We start from the raw sequence: 21,051 nt of genomic DNA, 5'->3' as shown, positions 1-21,051 counted from the left end.
CTTTCTAGTCTTGCACAAGGACCAATCAGCATGGGTATGGGCGGGTACATTTTCCATTGATGGGGATTTGATTGGCTGTTTTTAAATAAAGCGCGGCCGCAGGATTAATAATGTTAGTTCGGCCAGAGAAATTAATATACTAATTAAAATAGTTGGACCTGCAAGATTTGTACTTTGTACTTTGTAGGTCTGCATTTTAAATGTAAGGAGTAAAAAGTATGTTTTCTTTTCTCTGAAATGTAATTGAGTAAAAGTATAAGTATAGAAACCTAATAATACTCGAGTAAAGTACAAATCCCCAAAAACAGTACTTAAGTATTGTAACGAAGTACAATTACTCAAGTACTTTACACCCCTGGACTCAACACATGCTATCTTTTGAAACTTGCCAAACAACATACATCGTTTTTACTCTGTGAAAAACACTCATCTGAGAATGTTCTGCAACACATAGCCTTGTGTGTGTATAGTATGATCAAATTAGGATATGTTCAAATGAAGATGTTTTGTCATAAATGAAAACTACACTTATATTTCAAACCAATGATAGTGCGTTAAGGAATTTCCACGCCTGTTTTTTACTCATGTAAACTGTGTCAATAATGAATGTACTTTGAAAATATTGCTGTCTGCTCTGTGTGAACATTCAGATTTTTGTCAGAATTTGACCTTTGTGGAAAATCCTTTATTTATTCAAAGTAACAGGAGAAATTCCACTACATGGCTCATGCGTAGAAACGGGTCTATCACAAAACTGTCCTTTTTAACCAGCGTAACTGTTGACTCAACATTCTGTGTTGTAAGTAATGACTTCAAATATGAAAGAAAAACAACGATATGTTTTCTTAGATATGAATGACTCCCCATCTAAAGAGATAGGGGTCTGGTCTTAGATAGTTTCCATTGTCAAGATGGCGGCAGAGTGAACTCTTTAGACATACTTTGCAGCATCCCATCTAATGGGAATGATAAATGGTAAATGGTCTGCATTTATATAGCGCTTTTATCTAAAGTGCTTTACAACTTATGTCTCACATTCACCCATTAACTCACACATTCACACCGACGACAGAGGCAAACTGCTCATCGGGAGCGGTTAGGGGTTAAGTGTCTTGCTCAAGGACACTTCGACAAGGAAGTCCAGTGCTATACTGTGATTTGGACCTTAATTGGTCTTATTTTCAATGTTCTTACCATGATAGCAACTCGTCCTTTTAGATGCAAAGCTCTTCATAGACTGCCGATGCCAATCACTCACGGCTAACCACTCAGCCCCTAGTGGTGGCTCACGTGCATGGCACTGACTTTGTGTACAACCATGAAATTAAATCAATGAAATCTACTTTCCCCACTGGCCTATACGTCTTTTTTTTTATCCAATTTTTCTCCTTATTTTTCAATTTTTCTCTCATCCCAATTTCGTATTATCCAATTCTTCCCTCCCCTGTCTTTTTTTTTTTTTGGATCTTTTTCCCCCTCCTTTTTCCTCCGATTTTCTCCCATCCCAATGTTAGCCGTTATGCCAATTCCCAATCCCCTTCCTGGTCGCTGCGCACTTACCCCCCACAGTCGGTCTGGGAGAGTGGAGGCTACCACGTGCTTCCTCCGACACACGTCCAGCCAATCAACCGCTTCTTTTCACCTGGCAGCGCGGATTCTCACTGAGAGGGCGTAGCGTGTGGAAGGATCACACTATCCCACTTAGATCATATCCGCGCTTAGCAGGCGCCCCGACCGAACTGTAGGAGTCGCTGTTTACAACGACCCGGACCCACCCCACCAGCTTCTCCCACCCTCTAATACTGCCAATTGTATTAGTGTGAACGGCCAGCCAAGCTGGTGACAACGCCGGAGCTGTGAGCTGGATTCGAACAGGCGAATCCAGCCGCTCCGGGGTTGGTGACGAACGCAATCTCCCCTCCCCTGTCTTGAACGTTGCTAGACTATGCCTCCCACTGGTCGGCTGTAGTGAGGATAGAAGCCTTGCATCACGTGTCCCCTCCGGTACACGAGGAGGCAGCCTGTCGCATCTTTTCACCGCAGCAGCTCGAACTTTCAGTGGCGAGGAGTAACGCGTGGGAGGCTCACGCTGCCCCCGCTACTTCCTGTTTCCGCCGCAACGGCGTCACCCAACCGACCTGTAGGAGTCGCTGTCCACAACGTCCAATCCCCACCCACCGGCTTTCCCACCCTCTAACACTGACAATTGTGTTAGTATGACGGCCGGCCAAGCCGGTAGCAACGCAGAGAGCTGGGCTCGATACCAGCGTATCCTGCGTTAGTGGCGAGCGCCTTGTCCACTGCGCCACTCAGCCGCCTGCCTATACATCTTTTAATGTCATCATGAACGTCATCAGATGAACGTGTCATCGGACACGTTGTGTCCTTGTTCATGAGCCTGTTTCACAGACATTGACTGCATGTTTCCTTTGTCGAAGAGTTGTCTAAGCAGTTTTCTTATCAGTCTTGGACTATGGTGATGTAATTTATAGGCATACTGCGGCCTCAACCCTTAAATCCCTGGACTCTGTCTATCACTCTACCCTCGGATTCATCACCAATGATAGATACGACACTCATCACTGTGTCCTTTATGAGAAGGTTGGTTGGTCCTCTCTGACGGAGAGGCGCAACAAATACTGGTATTTGTTCATTTTTAAGGCCCTTATTGGTAAGCTAACTCGTTATACTTAGGGATGCTCGATATTGGCTTTTTTACCGATACCGATATACCGATATTGTCCAACTCTTAATTTCCGATACCGATATATGCAGGGTTTCCCCCCCCCCAATTTTTTTTATAATTTCAGATAATTAACATTACATATCTCTTGTTGTGGAATTAACACAACAGTATGCATACTTTTGACAATAAATACAATCAAAATTTGTTCTTACTTGCTTGCCTGGGTAAATAAAGGTTATCGAAATAAAAAAAAAAAAAAATGGAAAAACCGATACCGATATTTTCCGATATCACATTTTTTATTTTTTTTTATTTATCTCGATAACATTTATTTACCCAGGCAAGCAAGTAAGAACACATTTTGATTGTATTTATTGTCAAAAGTATGCATACTGTTGTGTTAATTCCACAACAAGAGATATGTAATGTTAATTATCTGAAATTATTCAATTTTTTGGGGGGGGAAACCCTGCATATATCGGTATCGGTTGATATCGGTATCGGAAATTAAGAGTTGGACAATATCGGTATATCGGTATCGGTAAAAAAGTGCAGATATCGGCCGATAATATCGGTAGGCCGATAATATCGGACATCCCTAGTTATACTACATCATTATTGGACCTTTGGAACCCGTTCTAGTGACTGGCTGGTCCTTAAGGTCCCTCGAGTTTGCGCGGAACAGGGTAAATCTGCATTTTGCTATGATGCCCCTCTAGCTCAGGGGTTCCCAAACTTTTCAGGCCGGGGCCCAGAAAATAAGGAGTCAGAGAGCCGCGGCCCAATGCACATCGTCTGGCTTTTTTTTTTTTTTTTTTTTTGCCAGGCGACCGATTTTTTAAGCCAAATATCACTTCAATCCTATTAATTTTTTTTTTTACCTTTATTTTACCAGGTAGTCACTTGAGATCAAAGATCTCTTTTTCGAGCAAGTTAGTTATTCATTTATATGTGCTATTTATGAGAGGGCTAACTTGTTGCAAAATAATAATGATAATAATAATAGCCTCATTAAAATACTATTGTTGCTTCGGTTGTTTTCAGCGTTTTATGTGCATAATCTGTTATTTAGTTTGAAATGTTTGTTGAAATAAGTAGATTTTTCGTTTTTGTTTATTTATTAAGTTAATATAAAACCATATAGTCACATTTTAGAATACAATAGAAAATAATTTTAGAATACAACTAGAAACACTGTCCTGGCCTGCTTCTAAGTTCAGTGGCCTGAAAAAAAAAATTAAAAGAAAAAAAGAAAAGAATTTTTTTTTTTTTTTTTTTTTTTTTTCTTCTTTTTAAAATCATCTCGCGGCCCATCCGTGGCTGCTCGCGGCCCACCTTTGGGTCGCGACCCCGACTTTGGGAACCACTGCTCTAGCTCATGGAATGAACTCCAGTCCTTAAAGCTTGAGATTTCCCTCTCTGTTGCAGAGTTTAAAACCTTGATCTCCAACCATTGTCAATCAAGTTGTACGCGTTTTAATTGATTTGTTATCCTTACTTTTGCCTCGCCTTGTTGTCTTATTGTTATGATTTCATATGCTGTGTGACTTTATATGCCTTTTTATTTTCTTATTTCTGTATGTACACTGGATGTGACTGTAAATGAGGCAAACCTCAGTTGCCTTTCGAGTTTAAATAAAGGTTTGAAATTAAATTAAAATGCTTTTTATTAAACATTTTTACAATGGATATATTCAGAGATAAAGACTTGTCTCAGACTCATCCTTTTCTCCTTCCTCCTCTGACCAGGTGAAACCTATCGTGTCAAAATTTCTGAAGGAAAAGGAACTTCCGTACCATCAGGACAGCTACCTCTCCCGTCTGGGCCTGTTTTTCCATAACTACCAGGAATGGATGGTGTTCGCGCCGCCCATTACAGAGATGGTGGGGGTGCAGTGACCGTGGGAGGACCATGAAAGACTGGAGATTGAGGAGAACTATTTTAATTCATGCTGCTATTATTCACACAAAGACTACTCCCTAGAGTTTGTTCTGTACACTAAGACCCATTTCCTTAAGAGCACAAGCTTAACCAGTATATCTATTTTCTCTTGATGAACACGTGTACAAATCCACATTTGGATTAAATCATAACCAGTAATAATAATAAATTAATAATACATTTATTTTATATAGCACCTTACATTAGGCATCTCAAAGCGCTTAATAATACAGTAATGAGATGTGATTTATGACATGATTCAAATGTTGTAGTTTCTAACTAACATGTTAAACATTATACAATAAGCAATAACATTAACATACTTTCTTCACCAATTAATATTATATACGCCGATTAAAAGTGCTGACATGGATACCTATCCTAAACCGTGGCCAGTTGCTCTAAGCTGTGATTTGCTTTTGCAGTGTCTTTAACTCAAAGACACGTTTATTTACACTGATATTGCAGTTCGTAAGGATGCAGAAATGTCTAAAAGTGTTTTGGAGATAATAAAGTTGTTTCAGTGAAGAAATCTTTAACAACATTGTTTTTGTTTGTCTTTATATTCCACTATCCCAGATGCTGGCTAGAATGTATACTGTAGTCATTTAGATCTGTAGTCACTGGGTGGCAGTAGTGTAACTTGCCTGAACATTTTGCTTGCCTGCACTGTGGCCTCAATTCTATTATTTGCATTTGCACAAAAACCTCCTGCACTTTGGATTCAGAGAAGCCTGCCTTGAAAAATGACACAAAGTGACAATACCGCTCACTCACAATGTGTGCATTAGCCTACATTCTACTGAAAAAGAAAAAGACAAAGGATCAAAGAACTGATAACCTTTATCCTATCACATTGCTTCAATCATGCCAGAGGAGAGAGCATAGAAAGCAACGGTGCAGTAATTTCATCATAATTTCACTGTCAGTAAATTAGTTATGCTTTAGATGTAACTTCGCAACCAGGCCTAAACAAAATAACGTGGGGAAGTGCAATACTACACCTCTGTTTCTGATTTGCAACATGAGCTCCTCCTTGTAGCTTCTTCTCTTGGGGGCGGGCAGTGATTGCGTGCCTGCCTACCGGCTTTCCTGGTTGCCTGTGTGAATGCTGAGGGGGCGTTTCACTTGTTAGGTGAAACTAAGGGAGGCTGATGTTCACATAGTTTAGGTGTGGCTTGGAGGCCTCTGCAACTGGGATCCAGGAACTACAGGTTGGCCAGCTACAAAAGTAGCTGGGCCAGTTAGTCTCAGACAGAAAGAAAGAGAGAGAGAGAGAGACAGACTGAAGAGGAATCCTGTCAGAGAGAGAGTGAGGGAGAAAACAGAAGCATGGCAGACCCAGCAGCACCAGAAGCAAACCTCAACGGAGAGCAGCAGCTGTGCACTGCATGTTCCGGTCCACTCAACAAAGACGAGCCGGCCAACTGTGGCCACTCGGTCTGCCGCTCTTGCCTGGGGGAGAAGGGGAAAGGATGTCCTCGGTGTCTGCAGAGCCCCGACAAGCCTGAGCCTGCTGTGGTCCTCAGACAGAATGGAACAGCGTTCCGAATATCCCCTGTGATCAAGAGTGAAGATGAGAAGGACGGCCAGGACTCCAAGACTACAGAGGAGACCAAGATACAGGATGATCTGAAGCAATCGGAGGATCCCAAGAAGCCAGAGGAGGGCAAGAAAGAGGAGGAACCAAAGGGCAAAAATGAGAACGATGGAGAGAAAGAAGAGGCGAAAGAAAAACCTTTGGGCCCCGACGACGTGGTGTGTGATTCGTGCATCGAGAGCCCCTGCAGGGCCCTCAAGTCCTGCCTCACCTGCCTGGTGTCCTACTGCGGGGCCCACCTCAGGCCTCACCTGGAGAACCCCAAGTTCCAGAACCACCGGCTGGTCCAGCCCCTCAGCGACATCGAGAGGAGGACGTGCGAGATCCACAAGTGGCCCCTGGAGCTCTTCTGCTGTGCTGATGCCTGCTGCGTGTGTCAGGACTGCGTGGCTGAGGACCACAAGGGCCACAACACTGTACCTGTGACTGAGGCTCGCAGGAGGATAGAGGCAAGGTTTTCTCTCTCAATCTCTCTCTGTATCTTTTCTTAAAACCCGTATTTTAAATGTACTTACAAGTGAACCCTTTGTGTGCCCATTGTGGGTCATCATAACATTCTAAAACTAGACAAGTGCTGTTGTGGGTATATCCCCAAATGGCCTGAATTCTCAATCCACCTTTTGACCATGCCCCTAAGCCCCCAATGCCCCTAAAGTAGTTGATGTTTTTAGTTTAATGAGAATAGTACCACCATGAGGCAAGATGAATCAGAAGTTCACAAGTCTCCTTATTGTAAGGTAATAAGTTAAGTAAATCAGACATAAAGACACAAAGTGCATTCACAAGTAACACATAATTTCCTGTTTACCATGTGTTTTTGTGAAATGTTATTGGATCTGGCGGTGGTTTGGCTTATCAATTATCTAAATGACACATTTGAAGATGTTAGTCCCCAGATTCCACACAGCAAGTTTGGTGAGAATCATATGAACATGCTAGGGGGAGTAGAGAAATGTGTTTTCCCAATAATTGAAGATGGCAGAAATTTGAATATAGTGGACTTCATAGGTCCTTGTGGAAAGTTGTTGTGCATGAGTAGTAGACGCATCTCTGTATACCAGTTCCATGACTGAATGACTAACAGATCAGGAGATCAAGTCATTTGAAGATTGAAAGTCTGGCCTGATAATGGCACTAGAGAAAAGATCATGGGTTCACCTAAATCAATAGGCATCTTTCTCTAGGGGTCATAATTGTGCACAGCAAATTAGAAAATATTTGAACGAAAGGTATTTAAGGTATTTAACACTCATTCTAAAATGTAAAGTTTGGCCTGATGGTGGCGTTAGAGGAAAGGTCATGGGGTCACCAAAACCAATAGGGTTCATCCTCTAGGCTAGGGGTCATGAATGTACACTGCAAATTATTATAATTTTTTTATATTAAAGCTATTTGCGTTATCGTACTGACACGGAAACTCTGCGGCAGCAGTCGGGGTAAATCCATAATATCCCTGATCCCTGTCATTTGGGGATATAATTCACCATATCAATCATGTGGTTTAGTTAATTTGAAAGGTAATTCCCCCCCTATTTTTTTCTTTAGGTTGCCAGTTTCCACACAGAGGACTAGGGTGGACTCCGTTCATTTACCAACAAAATGTTCTTCTCACAAACTCAGACAATTAGCTCTTGGCTCAAACTTTCCCTACAGTTTCACTACTTTATACAAAATATCGTCTTTCAATATGTCAGCGCATCAGTGTCATTCCATCTCATGATATTTTCAGTAAAGTCTCACTTAATCCTTGTCACGCAATGAGTTTTGGCCTGTATCAGAGCCAGCTGCTGAGGTGTCTGACTGACAGCAGGACTTAAGCTAGTGCCTCCGCAGTAACACCATGGAGTCCAGTGTGACTTCATCTTTCATCTTCGTCACTGGGTTCAATTTTGAAAGGTGCCACAGAGTGGATGGGATTACGCAAACTCAATTAGGATATTACTGACTTAAAACAATTTCCAAATGAAGGTCAGCCCGAGGCATAAACTGTCTGAAGTGTCATTTGTCTCCTTCTCTGACATGACCCACAGGTTTAGGCATTCCAGCCTGAATTCCAGCCGAGATCTTTGTTTTTTAGCCCACACCTGTTATTTGCCAACTGAGTTGTCCGCAACGCTTCAGATAATATCATTAGCCTACATCTGCAAAACATAGAAAACACAGTGTCAATATTTGAAGATGTAGATACCGCCAACAGTACAATAATTTCTTGCGTGCCTTGTGAAACATAAAATAGAAGGAACATGCTTACCGCTGGTTCTTGTTAGTTTACTGGGTTTTTTGTTCCTCTGTTTGTTCATGAAATCCTCCTTACATAACAACGCGATAGGGAAGGTTTTGTTGAATCAAGCACATTGCTGCGCAGGAGCCGAGGCTTCACTTTGCTGATACAGTCATGCTGGACACAAAAAGATGAGTAGGTGTAAATGATGTCCTGTGACAAGAGATCTGTCTCTGTGCCAAAGCCTGATTTGAATGTAATCCTTTAGAGAACAACGGTATGTCCTGCAGACTTGGAGGCGTACCACCTTTATACTAGAGACGGGTATTGGTCTGATACCAGGGTAAACTACCGATACTTGTACTCAGAATATAACTGTCTGTGTAAATGTAACGGGGGTCCGTGAGTAATATCCACAGTCACGATAAACACGTGTGTTGAGACGTGACTGTGGCAGTAAGCGGGCTGCGAGTTAAACTCACTTCCCCATAACAGGGTTAAAAGACACATAGATACGGTACCCAGGAGTGAATTCACCTCTTAGTGCAGCGGTCTATGTTGTCGCCCACGGTGTGGGAGACCCGTGTTCGACTCTCCCTCGGGGCATCGACATTTAACACAACGCAAGAGGAGTCACTTACGATCTGTCACACTGGTGCCGCGTGACCCGGATGTCCTGAGGTGACGTGAGTTTAGGGCGGTGACTGTAACAGAGGTCCGTGAGTAATATCCACAGTCATGATAAACGCGTGTGTTGAGAAGTGACTGTGGGAGTAAGCAGGCTGCGAGTTAAACTCACTTCCCCATAACAGGGTTAAAAGACACATAGATACGGTACCCAGGAGTGAATTCACCTCTTAGTGCAGCGGTCTATGTTGTCGCCCACAGCGTGGGATACCCGTGTTCGACTCTCCCTCGGGGCATCGACATTTAATACACAACGCAGAGGAGTCACTTACGATCTGTCACATAAAGAATGTTTCCCATCTTATTTTTGACAGCATAAAGTAAAGATGGTCAGTTATAATGAAGTGAAGTACTTATGTTGGTACTCGGTATTGGTGAGTACTCAAAACAAAGTCCTGCTTGTCACAGCAAAAGGTGGTATTCGTGTGCCTCTACTTGCCTGCACTGAACTGTGCATTGATGTACAAATAGTTTACATCCAGTGTTGGAGAGTAGTTTTGCTACATATAATTAAACTAGTAGTTCTATATTTTGCAGTAGCTTGCTAGTAGTTCAACTAAATTTAAATTGGCATAGTGATTTTAGTAGTCAATTATTATTATATTTTGAGGCGTAGTTAACTACTGGAACTACATTTTGGCTGTAGTATTAGAAAAGAAAATAATTACATTATTATTATTATCTTTATTATACATGAAATCTCCGTTCACCAACCCCACCCCTCTCCCTGTCGTACAAGAGATTCTGCTCTGACAGCTAAGCTGATGGTCTAAGAATGTGCCAGTTCAAGAAAAACAAGGTTTGCATTAACATCTGCAAAAAACTGTTTTACAAGTTTACAATCTGGCAGACACCTATTAAAGTGAGGAGTACTTTTGTTATACCTTGTATTACACTGCAGATGTAGTTTTTTTTTTTTTTTAACGAAGTAAACCCTAGTTAACCAAACTATAGCTCTCCCGAGTGTAGCTTTGCTGTAGTTCAACTTCTTCCAGTGTGAAGTAATTGGTAGCTTCCAAACCCATGCTCTCAGAATAACTTCCCGACACTATTTACAACTCAAACTGGTAGAACGGCTTTGGGCCTCATTTGAAAAAAAAAGATATGCCTTTCTTCTTTTTAGAACATGTTACAACCAGAACAGGCATCTTCCGAGGCAAAAGGAAAGAATTTCAGAGAGTCATGAATTAGAAATACTTTGAATACTACATACTATCGAATGTAATTTAGAGTTAAAACAAAACAAGAAATAATGATGTTCAATTTGAATAGCAGCACTAAACACTTTTAGTATCCTGGGTGTATAGTCACAGATTATTAGAATGTGATTATACACCCATGATGTGTTGGCCTAATGATCCCTATTATGGGTGTGTCCTGTCAGATTTGACACACCCACAGCTCTTTAAGCGAAATTGAAATGTAGTTATCCCCTTGGGGCACAAGTTTCATGTTCATAAATTCTACACAAGCACCACTGAGTCGCCCAGACCTGCTTGAGGAATTCACACTTTCAGCCTGAAACCCAACCTCGCAAGCCAATCGGATACCTTGAAAACCACAATGAATGCAGCCTATACTATATGAGACGATCATGCTATCTGGGAGCATAATCGCACACATTGTTTCAGAGGAATCAGGGTAGACTTATTTGATGTCAAATGAATGGTGTAAAAACATGCTGTTCGGATTAGGCATGTTTTCCAGTGTGACGCCATGCCTTTGGGTTTGTAAGGAGTCTGATTGGCAGAGATGGTGTAGCGGTTAAGAACCCCTGGAACCACATACATCTGCTGCCCTCGTATACTGCTGCCAGAACATTCTGTCCGTTGTTTCCCCTCCTCCCTGTTTCCCTCTCAGTCTCTCAATGAAGAAAGAATGCTAAGAGTGGATTGCCCACTCTCCTAAAAGAAAGTAAAGACAGACACATTAAATTCTCCTCCCCCCATACCTTTGCAGAATGAACTAAAGGTGAAGCAGACCGAGATGGTGAAGACGGTGACGGCAGCAGAGAATGCCATCAACAAACTTCAGGTCAACACGGTCTCTATTGAGGTACGACACAATGAAAACATATTGTTGACACCGCGATGAGTCATGAGAATGTCACAATGCTTTCTGCGTGGGCACTGGGGTAGCAACTAAGCAGTGGTGAACACCCGCTAATTTTGGTTACAAGAGCCCCTACGCCTACGGGTATCGCCACCATCCCATCCTGACTGGTTTCCCCAGCAGCCATAGGGGGAAATCTGTGCTCCTGTGGTTCAGGGTGGAGCTTTGCTCCTAGTGAGGCAGTCAAGCATGCAGCCTTGTTGTTGTCATTACGTAATAAAGACATAACCTGATTGACCTGAATATTGGAAAAGCCTGATATTACTGTCCTACTGTGATTTGTTTACAAGATCCAGTAATATGACAACAAATGATTATGTTTTTGTTATTGCTCATATATCAACACATAGCAAACTTCGTCTCCTCCATTGCCATGTACAAAACAATGGTTGCTATGTTACAGGCCATGTTGGAAGAAAGATAACTACAAGAATGCTTTGCATGATCTATGACACTGTGTGTGTTTTTCAAAAAGCAAATGCTGCTGTTGAGTGAAGACTTTGTATCTCCAGTTGTGGTCATTTTAGTTTTTACTTGAATTGAAGGTTTACATGGTTCTCTGTGTTGCGAGCAAGTTCCATGACCCTTGAGTCCACAGAACCCACTGAAAAAAACAGATGGGTGTCAACCTGGAAATTACATTGTTTTCCTTAATTCCTGAAAAGTTTACACCCCCATCCCTACAACAGCGCGGTGCTCTCGCGTGGACATACGTTTTCTCTGATATAACAAAAAACGGCACTGTTCCACAGCATTCAGTCACCGACGTACGGGAGGTGATCGAGACCCAGTTCACGGAGCTGCAGGCGGCGGTGGAGAAGGCCAAACAGGAAGTGACAGAGATCTTGGAGGGGGAAGGGAAGCAGGCTCTGAGGCAGGCTGAGGGCATACGGGTTCACCTGGAGCAGAGGTGCACAGAGCTGAAGAAGACCCAGGCACGAGTGGAGAAGCTCTCCAAAAACAAGAACGACGTGGACTTCCTGCAGGTATGCCTGATATGGAACCAGGATGTGGTTCCAAGTGTGGCGTCGCTTCTTAGCAATATAACACTAGAATGACACGGAATTCCTTAACTACTAGAATGGCCATAGGAGTTACTCTGACTGCTCACATATTACTAGCATATAATTTCTATAATAAACTAAAATCAAAACATTTATGGTTTGTAACGGATCAGCTGGCCTAACCTAAACACCTCTCCCAGAGTTTTAAGCTAGGCTAGCTGATCCGTATCTGCTTCCATTCATTTGTGCTGAGCTAGGCTAGCTTGCAGCCAGATAGCTACTGGATGCATACAGGAGATTGGTAGGCCTATCTATCTTCTTGTCTGACTCTGGAGAAGACTCATAATGTAAGCACATTTCCCATAATGTTGGCGTGTTCCTTTAATTAACTCAACCTGTTTACCATCAAAGGAAAAGATAACAATTTGCTATCAAGTGCCAAAAATTAACTGATTAACTAAACAAATGTTATTATCCTTATTATTATTATTATTATTATTATTATTATTATTATTATTATTATTATTATTATTATTATTATTATTATTATTATTATTATTATTATTATTATTATTATTATTATTATTTAATTATTATTTAATTATTATTTAATTATTATTTAATTATTATTTAATTATTATTATTATTATTATTATTATTATTATTATTATTATTATTATTATTATTATTATTATTATTATTATTATTATTATTATGTATCATGTAATCCCATGGGGGATGGGCCATTTAGATGGGAGTATGACACTAATATACAGGCAATATACAATTATATCAAATATCATTCATTCATAGGCTACTGTAGTACTTATATTATATATAATATTATATAATATTTCATCTACTATTTATAGTACCAACAACACCATATCTATATTTAGATGGTAGTATGATACTAATATCAAATATCAGGCAATATAAAATGATATAAAATATCATTCATCCATAGGCTATACTATAGTACTTATATTACATGTTATATAATATTTGTATTTCATCTATTTATAGTAACAACAACAACAGGGCCTGGCTCAAACAGCAGCCCGATCCCGCTTAAAATATGTAAATACAGCTGCAACAGTCGCAAACAGTGCTACAGTACGTACAAAGCATGAGGGGAAGAAAAATACTCCAGCTTTGCCTTCCTGATGCACAGATACTCCCCTGACTCTCTAGGCGTGTCCGCGCTTGTCGAGAAAGCTGTGGAATCTTTCAAACTTTGTGTTGTACAAATATGAGCTAAAAGGTTAACACAGAGAGATAAGAAGTTGTCTAAATAGTTTGTCGCCTGAGTATAACCCAGATGTGTGTGCTTCATGAGTCACTCTGTCAATGTGTCATGAGCACAGCCACCTAAAAGGAGTTGGTGTTGGCTACTATTTTGTTGCCCAACCGTATATCCTCTACCCAGGGCCGTTTCTTGCCATATGCAGATGTGGTTGCATAGGGGCCCCAAAGCCATCAGGGGCCCCCTAAATTGCCATTTTTTAAATAGATTTTTTATTTAAATGACCAGTCTCTCTTGATAGGTAGCCAAGCACTCTTGTGCGTTGAGTGAAGGTACCTATATGCAAAAAAAATATATATATATATATATATCCTGTAGGCATGTAACAAATCATCAGATCGGACCAAATCTCCCCTTTCCAATGGCAGAGTTCAATCTGGATTTAATACCACCAGGCGCCCCTGACAGGGCAGCAAAAACTGTGAATGAAATCTACTGTAAGTACAGTTACTTTTTTATAATGTAAATTTCTCTGCCATTTTTCATCAGATTGCAACGCCGTTTTTTTGCTAGACGTTCACAGAAAGGTAGAGAAACTAACTGCATTCTATTTTATGGCAATAACGTTCAGGTTTGTTCCACCTGTGAGATATGATCCCAAAAAAAGAGAAAGAAAAAAGCTTTTTTTATTGACATCATACATTCTGTAAAGATGGATTTATGGCGTGATATCAATCTCGTACCGGTACTGGACCGCTCGGGTTTAAGAGGTTAAAGGGTTTGGAATCTCCCCACCATAGTTTCACAAAATAGGGGTTTCAAAAAGCTAGAACCGGCCCTGCCTCTACCCAAGAAAAATACTAATAACAAATGTTATTATCAGCTATAATTATAGGTAATTATTAAGGCTGTCAAAGTTAACGCGGTATTAGCGCGTTAACGCCCGATTCTATTAATGCCACTATTTCTTTTAACTGACGATTAACTTTTTAGAATATATATATATATATATTATTTTTTACTAGACTTCACTCAGGTGTATTATTGATACTCTCATTGATACTATGTTTGTTTCTGACTCAGTTTGTTTCTGAGGAAGGGGCAAGAGAGAAAGAGAGCTGGGAGAGTGTGTGTGAGAGAGAGAGAGAGGGGGGGCGGAAGTGTGAGTCCTCAGCCCTTGTGTGGGTGAATGTAACAAGTTCCTAATGTTTTCTCCCCCCATGTCATGCACACTTTATTCATTGTTTTAAATTATTATTTTCTTTTAAGTTATTTTGTGCATCACTCTGTTTTGAATTTGATGCAAATTTGCAATGCATGAGGGTCATCCTTTTGTGTTAAATGGCTGCATAAAGCAAGCATTTGTTGACTCATGTTGATAAGAGTATTAAAACTTGGAACTTGAAAAAGATCTGTTTAAGGTAGATAAAAAAAAAGAAAAAAAAAGGCGATTAATTTGCGATTAATTGCGAATTAACTATGGACAATCATGCGATTAATCAGATTAAATATTTTAATCGATTGACAGCACTAGTAATTATGTATCATGTAATCCCACATAGGGGATGGGCCATTTAGATGGGAGTATGACACTAATATCAAATATCAGGTAATATAAAATTATATAAAATATAATTCATTCATAGGCTACTATTGTACTTATATTATATATAATATTATGTCATATTTCATCTACTATTTATAGTACCAACAACACCTTATCTGCAATTGTTCCAAAGAATACTTTTCCGGGTGACCTGTCCAATCAAAAGTATTGTTGGTAGATAGTATAATTAATACATTTTCAGAGGATATGCCTTAATCCCGTAGGGTCGGGGTTCAGAGAAAGAGTTCGACACAATTGGCAGACGTCTTAAAACATGCGGGGGCAGAACCTCGAGGAGCCGGGGCCGGACCCAGGCCCCGTCAGAGAGTTGACTCCGCTATCGGCATGCCGGGGAGACAACCATCCCAACAGAAAAGGGTTGCTCCCTGACCCCATTAAAAAACCGGGAAACACAACTGCGCGTATACACAGGCTATACAATGCAGTTTAAGGCGTTTCAGGCTTAAAAAAGGGTTAACCCAGGCCAACAGGTAACAAGGGCAAGGCCCGACCCGTGCCTGGAAGACCGGGAACTACACAGGGGCGCTTAGAGGGGCTGACTGATAATAAGCAGCCCCCCGATGCCCACCCCACGGCCGAGCGGGGAGGGGGGGGGTGAAAATGAATGGAGAAAGGAAAAAACCCACTTAATAGGTTGCAGAAAGGGTACAACATAGTATGGACCAATGCACACAACTGTTAAGGGGATGTAGATCCTCTTTTAGAGGAAGACGTTTGTCTCGTCTACATCGGGGTCCCCCATCTTCAACTCGTAGTGGCATTTCTATGACACACAACATTCATGACATCAGCCCCCGTGGCGTCCGGTCCACCCTGGCATTTCCCCCCCGGAAAAGCTCAGGGCCCTTCGGGTTAATCAGAACGTATCTGTGACCCGGCGGGCACCGGGTTGAACTGATCCAGTCCGGCGCGACCAGGATGAGTCCTGTGCCCTTTCACGCTGCCGCCCCTCTCCAAAGGAGAGGGGGATAGGTACACGTTTCGATCAAAAAACATCACATGTAAATTCACAGTATGTGATAGGGAATGTTCCAATAGAGCAGAGCGCAGAGCTATTACGATACATAACCTAGGTCTGTCCGTGTTGCAACATGACATTCTAGAGATATCTAGGCTATAGGGCCCATTGCTGTAACCTAGGTCTGTCCGTGTTGCAACATGACATTCTGTGAGTAAACTTATTCAACATCAGGGGTGTTCAATCCTCAAATCATTGACCTCTAAAGGTTATGTTAAAGTGGTTATGTGGTCCAGTTATGTCGGGTCCAATTACATCCTCTTGAAGTTGACATTATTCAAATTTGAAAGTACATACTGTAATCTTCATCCATTTTTGCCATGTTTTCCATGCAAAATCTTTTTCTTCAAAGTAACTAATAACTGATTCAGATAAATGTTGCGGAGTAGAGGTACAAAATTCCCTAAAATGTTAAATACTCTAAATGATTGTAAATGATTGTACAAAAAAAATACTTCTTTCTTCCATTGTTTCTGCCATTGTGTAAAACCATATCTGTATTGAAATTTGTTCTGCCAGTCCATGTATTTGCAGTTGTAAAGTCAATCCAAAACACTTGGACGGTGAAAGGCATTCCAACTATTATATTTAGATAATAAGGTTTGACAACACTGTTGATCTGAAAACATTTTACAGTAACGTACAAGGTTCTTTGTCATAAAGTACATGTCAAAATACTTCCCAAAGGTCAGTGAATACCACAACCACTACACAAGAGGAAGCTCAACAAATCATGTTAAACCCAGATTCCGCTCAAACAAGGGACTAAACACGTTTCGCAATTATGCCACAACAATGTGGAACGCCCTACCCAAAGCTGTAAAGGAATGTGAATCCCTGCCCACATTCAAAACCGCTCTTAAAGAGCACCTACGGGAGGCTGCAATTCGAAACTGGCCACCGTAAATGCCCAAAACCCCCACCACCACCGCATGTATATATCCCCTCCCCGCCGTATGTATATTTCTCTCCCACCCACCCACCCCCTCCTAATGTACAGTCCCCTCCCCATCATATGTATATACTCTGTCAGGATCTAGGGGTAACAGTACTGTATATTTGAATACCGTTTATGTCACAAATGTATCAGTACTAAATACCTATATGTCCCTATGCCATAAATGTCATGTATGTTGTGTATGTCATAAATGTCTATATGAATTGAAAATGGGGGACCCTGATGGAAACAAGACTAACGTCTTTCTCAGGTCTGCATCCCCTTAACAATTGTATGTATTGAGCCGTACTGTATTGTACCCATTCTGCAATCTGTTAAATAAAGTTTTCATTCATTCATTCATTCATTCAGGAACACGCCAACATTTTGGGAAATTAGTTTACTGTCTTCTCCAGAGAGAGACAGACAAGAAGATAGATACCGGTTTCCTCGCTGTGCATTCAGTAGAAAGCTATCTGGCTGCACGTTAGCCTATCTTAGCACAATGAATGGAAGCGGACATGACCGGTTAGCCTAGGCATTGTCCAACTAACACCTCTTCCGAAGGCTAACCGGTCATGTCCGCTTTCATTCATTGTGCTAAGCTAGGCTAACATGCAGCCAGATAGATTTCTACTGGACGCACATAGAGGAAACTTAAACTGGTATCTATCTTCTTGTCTCTCTCTGGAGAAGACGATAAGCTAATTTCCCAAAATGTTGGCGTGTTCTTTTAAGAATTCAAACATTATCTCCAATAGGAGTCATAAAAACACATCAATATGTTTTCAAAATAAGTTGTGTCTTCCAGGGGTACTCTGAATGGAAAAAGGAGAACCACGACATCAGCCTGCCTGGGGTCTACATCGGCCTGATGGATCGCTTGCATTCGTTCAGCCGCATGATAGCCGACTCCACTCAGGAGCTGTGTGAGAAGCTGGTGTCTTCTTACAAGGACAAACTCAAAGCAACGTGCAAAAATGGTAAGTTCAGGGCCTGGCTCAAACAGCAGCCCGATCCCGCTTAAAATGATGTAAACACAACCGCAGCAGTCGCAAACAGTGCCACGTACGGTACAGAGCACGAGGGGAAGAAAACAACACTCCAGCTTTGCCTTCCTGATGCACAGATACTCCCCTGACTCTCTAGGCGTGTCCGCGCTTGTCGAGAAAGCTGTGGAATGTTTCGAACTTTGTGTTGTACAAATATGAGCTAAAAGGTAACTGTAAGTGGTGGCTAACACAGAGAGATAAGAAGTTGTCTAAATAGTTAGTAGTAAAACCCAGATGTGTGTGCTTCATGAGTCACTCTGTCAGTGTGTCATGAGCACAGCCACCTAAAAGCAGTTGGTGGTTGGCTACTATTTTGTTGCCCAATCGTATATCCTCTGGCTCTACCCAAGCAAAATAATTAACTAATAACTAATGTGCGAAAGGAAATCTCAATGATGTTGTCGTGTTATTGAAGCGTGGGAATGTATTCTTTCATTTTCTACAGACAACATGGGAATCAAGACCACTGTCAAGGAAATTATTGCATTCAAACAGAACATGGCTATACCAGACCCTAAAACCTATGATGACTTCCTGAAATGTAAGTCCCCCCCACACACATTTAGTGGCATTTGTACTGACTGGTGGTAGACAGATCATCATAACACAATAGGAGGAATTTAAAGTATAACAATAGTTCCGGCTTGGTCAGTCGTCCCTACTAACACAATTGGCAGTGTTAGCGGGTGGGAAGCCGGTGGGGTATGTGTCCTGGTCGTTGTAAACTGCGACTCCTACTGGTCGGTTGGGGCGCCTGTTCAGTAGGGAGGGGATCTGGGGGAGATAGCATGAACCTCTGCACGCGTTACATTCCCCCAGTGAAACTCCTCGCTGTCAGGTGAAAAGAAGCGGCTGGCGACTCCACATGTATCGTAGGAGGCATGTGGTCGTTTTACACCCCAGGCCGACAGTGGGGCAATGCGCGCAACGACCAGGAAGGGAATTGGCATAATGACTAAAGGCGAGACAGTACCCCCAAAATCGCCTTTTAGCTTATTTTTTTTATGATATTGAGATTTTGTTATATTTTGCTTCCTTAACATGTCTTATTTCAAACTAGTGGCAATAAAATATCGAAAACAGACAACTAGTTGTTTATTTTACTTCATTTTGTCTGATTGTGTCCATAGATCACAATTACAATACAGAACTTTGAGGGCGTTTTCTCAAAAACAAGTTTTTATGCATTTTACTTACACACAAAGACATGGAACTCAATTTCCCTAGTAGTACCTACACACACCAAACTTTCCACATTTATTCCCATCCATATCCTGCTTCTAATACAGAAGGGTTTGTTGATATACAGTATCATTCATAGCCAGGTTTGTAGTACATTTTATACCAAAACTAGGCGAATTTTTTTTTCAGTAGACAGTATTTCCTAATGTATGGGCTGATAAGATGACATAGCCACAATCCCTTCTGGAAAAAGTTTAGTTTTGAATGTATCAACAAAATGAAACCAAGTTTTTGAATCTGGCATTATCCATGTTGGTGATTCGTATCTTGGCGATATATGCAAATGTTAGCATATTAAATGAGGAAGTGCCTGATTTGCATATATAAACATACAATTCAGAAAACTTTTAAATTTTTTCTTAGTTTATATGTACATAACAAACTGGGAAAGTTTCATAGTGATATCTATTCAATTTTTTTTGCCTATTAGGGTGTACTGTCTCACCCTTGGGATGGGTGAAAAAATACAGAAAGCCCAAAAATAAATTATAATAAGTATAACAATAGTAAGTGTAATCATAACTAATCTCAGGATGAGCGTATTGAACATTCTCCTAAATGCTTTCCCAGATGCCAGCCTTGTGAGTTTCGATGCGGACACCGCTCACAAGTTCCTCCGTCTGACGGAGGAGAACAGGAAGGTTACCAACACCACGCCCTGGCAGCATCCATATCCCGACGTGCCCGAGCGGTTTGAGCACTGGCGCCAGCTGCTGGCCGCGGAGAGCTTCTACTTGGGCCGACACTACTTTGAGGTGGACATAAGCGGGGAGGGCACGCACATCGGCCTGACCTACAAGAGCATCGACCGCAAGGGCCAGGAGACCAACAGCTGCATAACGGGCAACGACTTCTCATGGTGTCTTCGGTGGAACGGGCGCGCCTTCTCGGCCTGGCACAGTGACGTGGAGACCCCCCTGAGCGCGGACAAATTCAGACGCATCGGGGTCTACCTGGACTACACTCAGGGCCTCCTGGCCTTTTATGGCGTGGGTGAGACGATGACCCTCATCCACCAGTACAGTGCCGAGTTCCTAGAGCCCGTTTACCCGGCTTTCTGGCTTTCCAAGAAGGAGAACGTGGTCGTGCTGGCGGTCCCTGGGGAGACACCGCCACTCAAAAGCCCCTCTCCCCCTACCTCACCTACCAACACAGCTGTGGTCTCAAAACCGACGGCACAGTAACAGGCAAAGGCCAATTTCTCTTCTTGGGTCAATTTCTCTCTTTCAGGTGAACGTTCAGCAATGCAGAAACTATATAAAATTGATGTAATGGATACAGTTTAACTTATGGAAAAGCTTGTTTTCTTTTGCATATTCTTGACTGATATTGGGCGTAACTTATGTTTCCTTTGTAAACTTTCTAGACTGTTACTTCTCACTATACTGTGATTTTAGAATATTTGTTAAGCTATAAATTGTATGAAAATAAAGTGTCATTTTACCATGTATGAAAATAAAGTGTTGTATAGTGTCACCCCAGAATTTCACAACTTCAGACAACCTACGAAGACAGATGAACACTCTTTTTCATGTCATTTTTACGCCAGGGATCCAATTGAATTGAAAGGCCATTGACATGGTACAACCACTCTACTTATATTGGTGAAAAACACACACATTTTAGGCTCATAACTTTTACTATTTTGTTTCGCAATAGTTTAGTTTCCCGCAATAG

The 21,051-nt window shown here is 41.5% G+C and overlaps 2 protein-coding genes across 2 annotated transcripts in view; both read left to right on the top strand.

The window, feature by feature from the left end:
- Positions 1-5,128, top strand: part of fads6 (fatty acid desaturase 6) — a gene marked incomplete at its 5' end in the record, with an annotated part of 32,667 nt that extends 27,539 nt beyond the window's left edge. Inside the window, one exon of the mRNA XM_084323859.1 lies at positions 4,436-5,128. Within this exon, the coding sequence (XP_084179985.1) occupies positions 4,436-4,585 (150 nt within the window). The 3' untranslated portion in view covers positions 4,586-5,128. The remainder of the gene's footprint in view (positions 1-4,435) is intronic.
- Positions 5,129-5,775: 647 nt separating this feature from the next.
- On the top strand, positions 5,776-20,850 carry trim16 (tripartite motif containing 16). Its single transcript, XM_084323856.1, has 6 exons — positions 5,776-6,677; positions 11,096-11,191; positions 12,001-12,234; positions 17,892-18,063; positions 18,578-18,673; positions 19,945-20,850. Exons 1-6 carry the CDS (start codon positions 5,961-5,963, stop codon positions 20,556-20,558), a joined length of 1,929 nt encoding a protein of 642 aa, XP_084179982.1. The 5' UTR covers positions 5,776-5,960; the 3' UTR covers positions 20,559-20,850.
- Positions 20,851-21,051: the final 201 nt, after the last annotated feature.

The sequence above is a fragment of the Notolepis coatsorum genome (genome assembly GCF_963971535.1).
Source record: "Notolepis coatsorum genome assembly, chromosome: 10".
Taxonomy (NCBI): domain Eukaryota; kingdom Metazoa; phylum Chordata; class Actinopteri; order Aulopiformes; family Paralepididae; genus Notolepis; species Notolepis coatsorum.
This window is presented reverse-complemented; position numbering and strand designations above follow the sequence as displayed.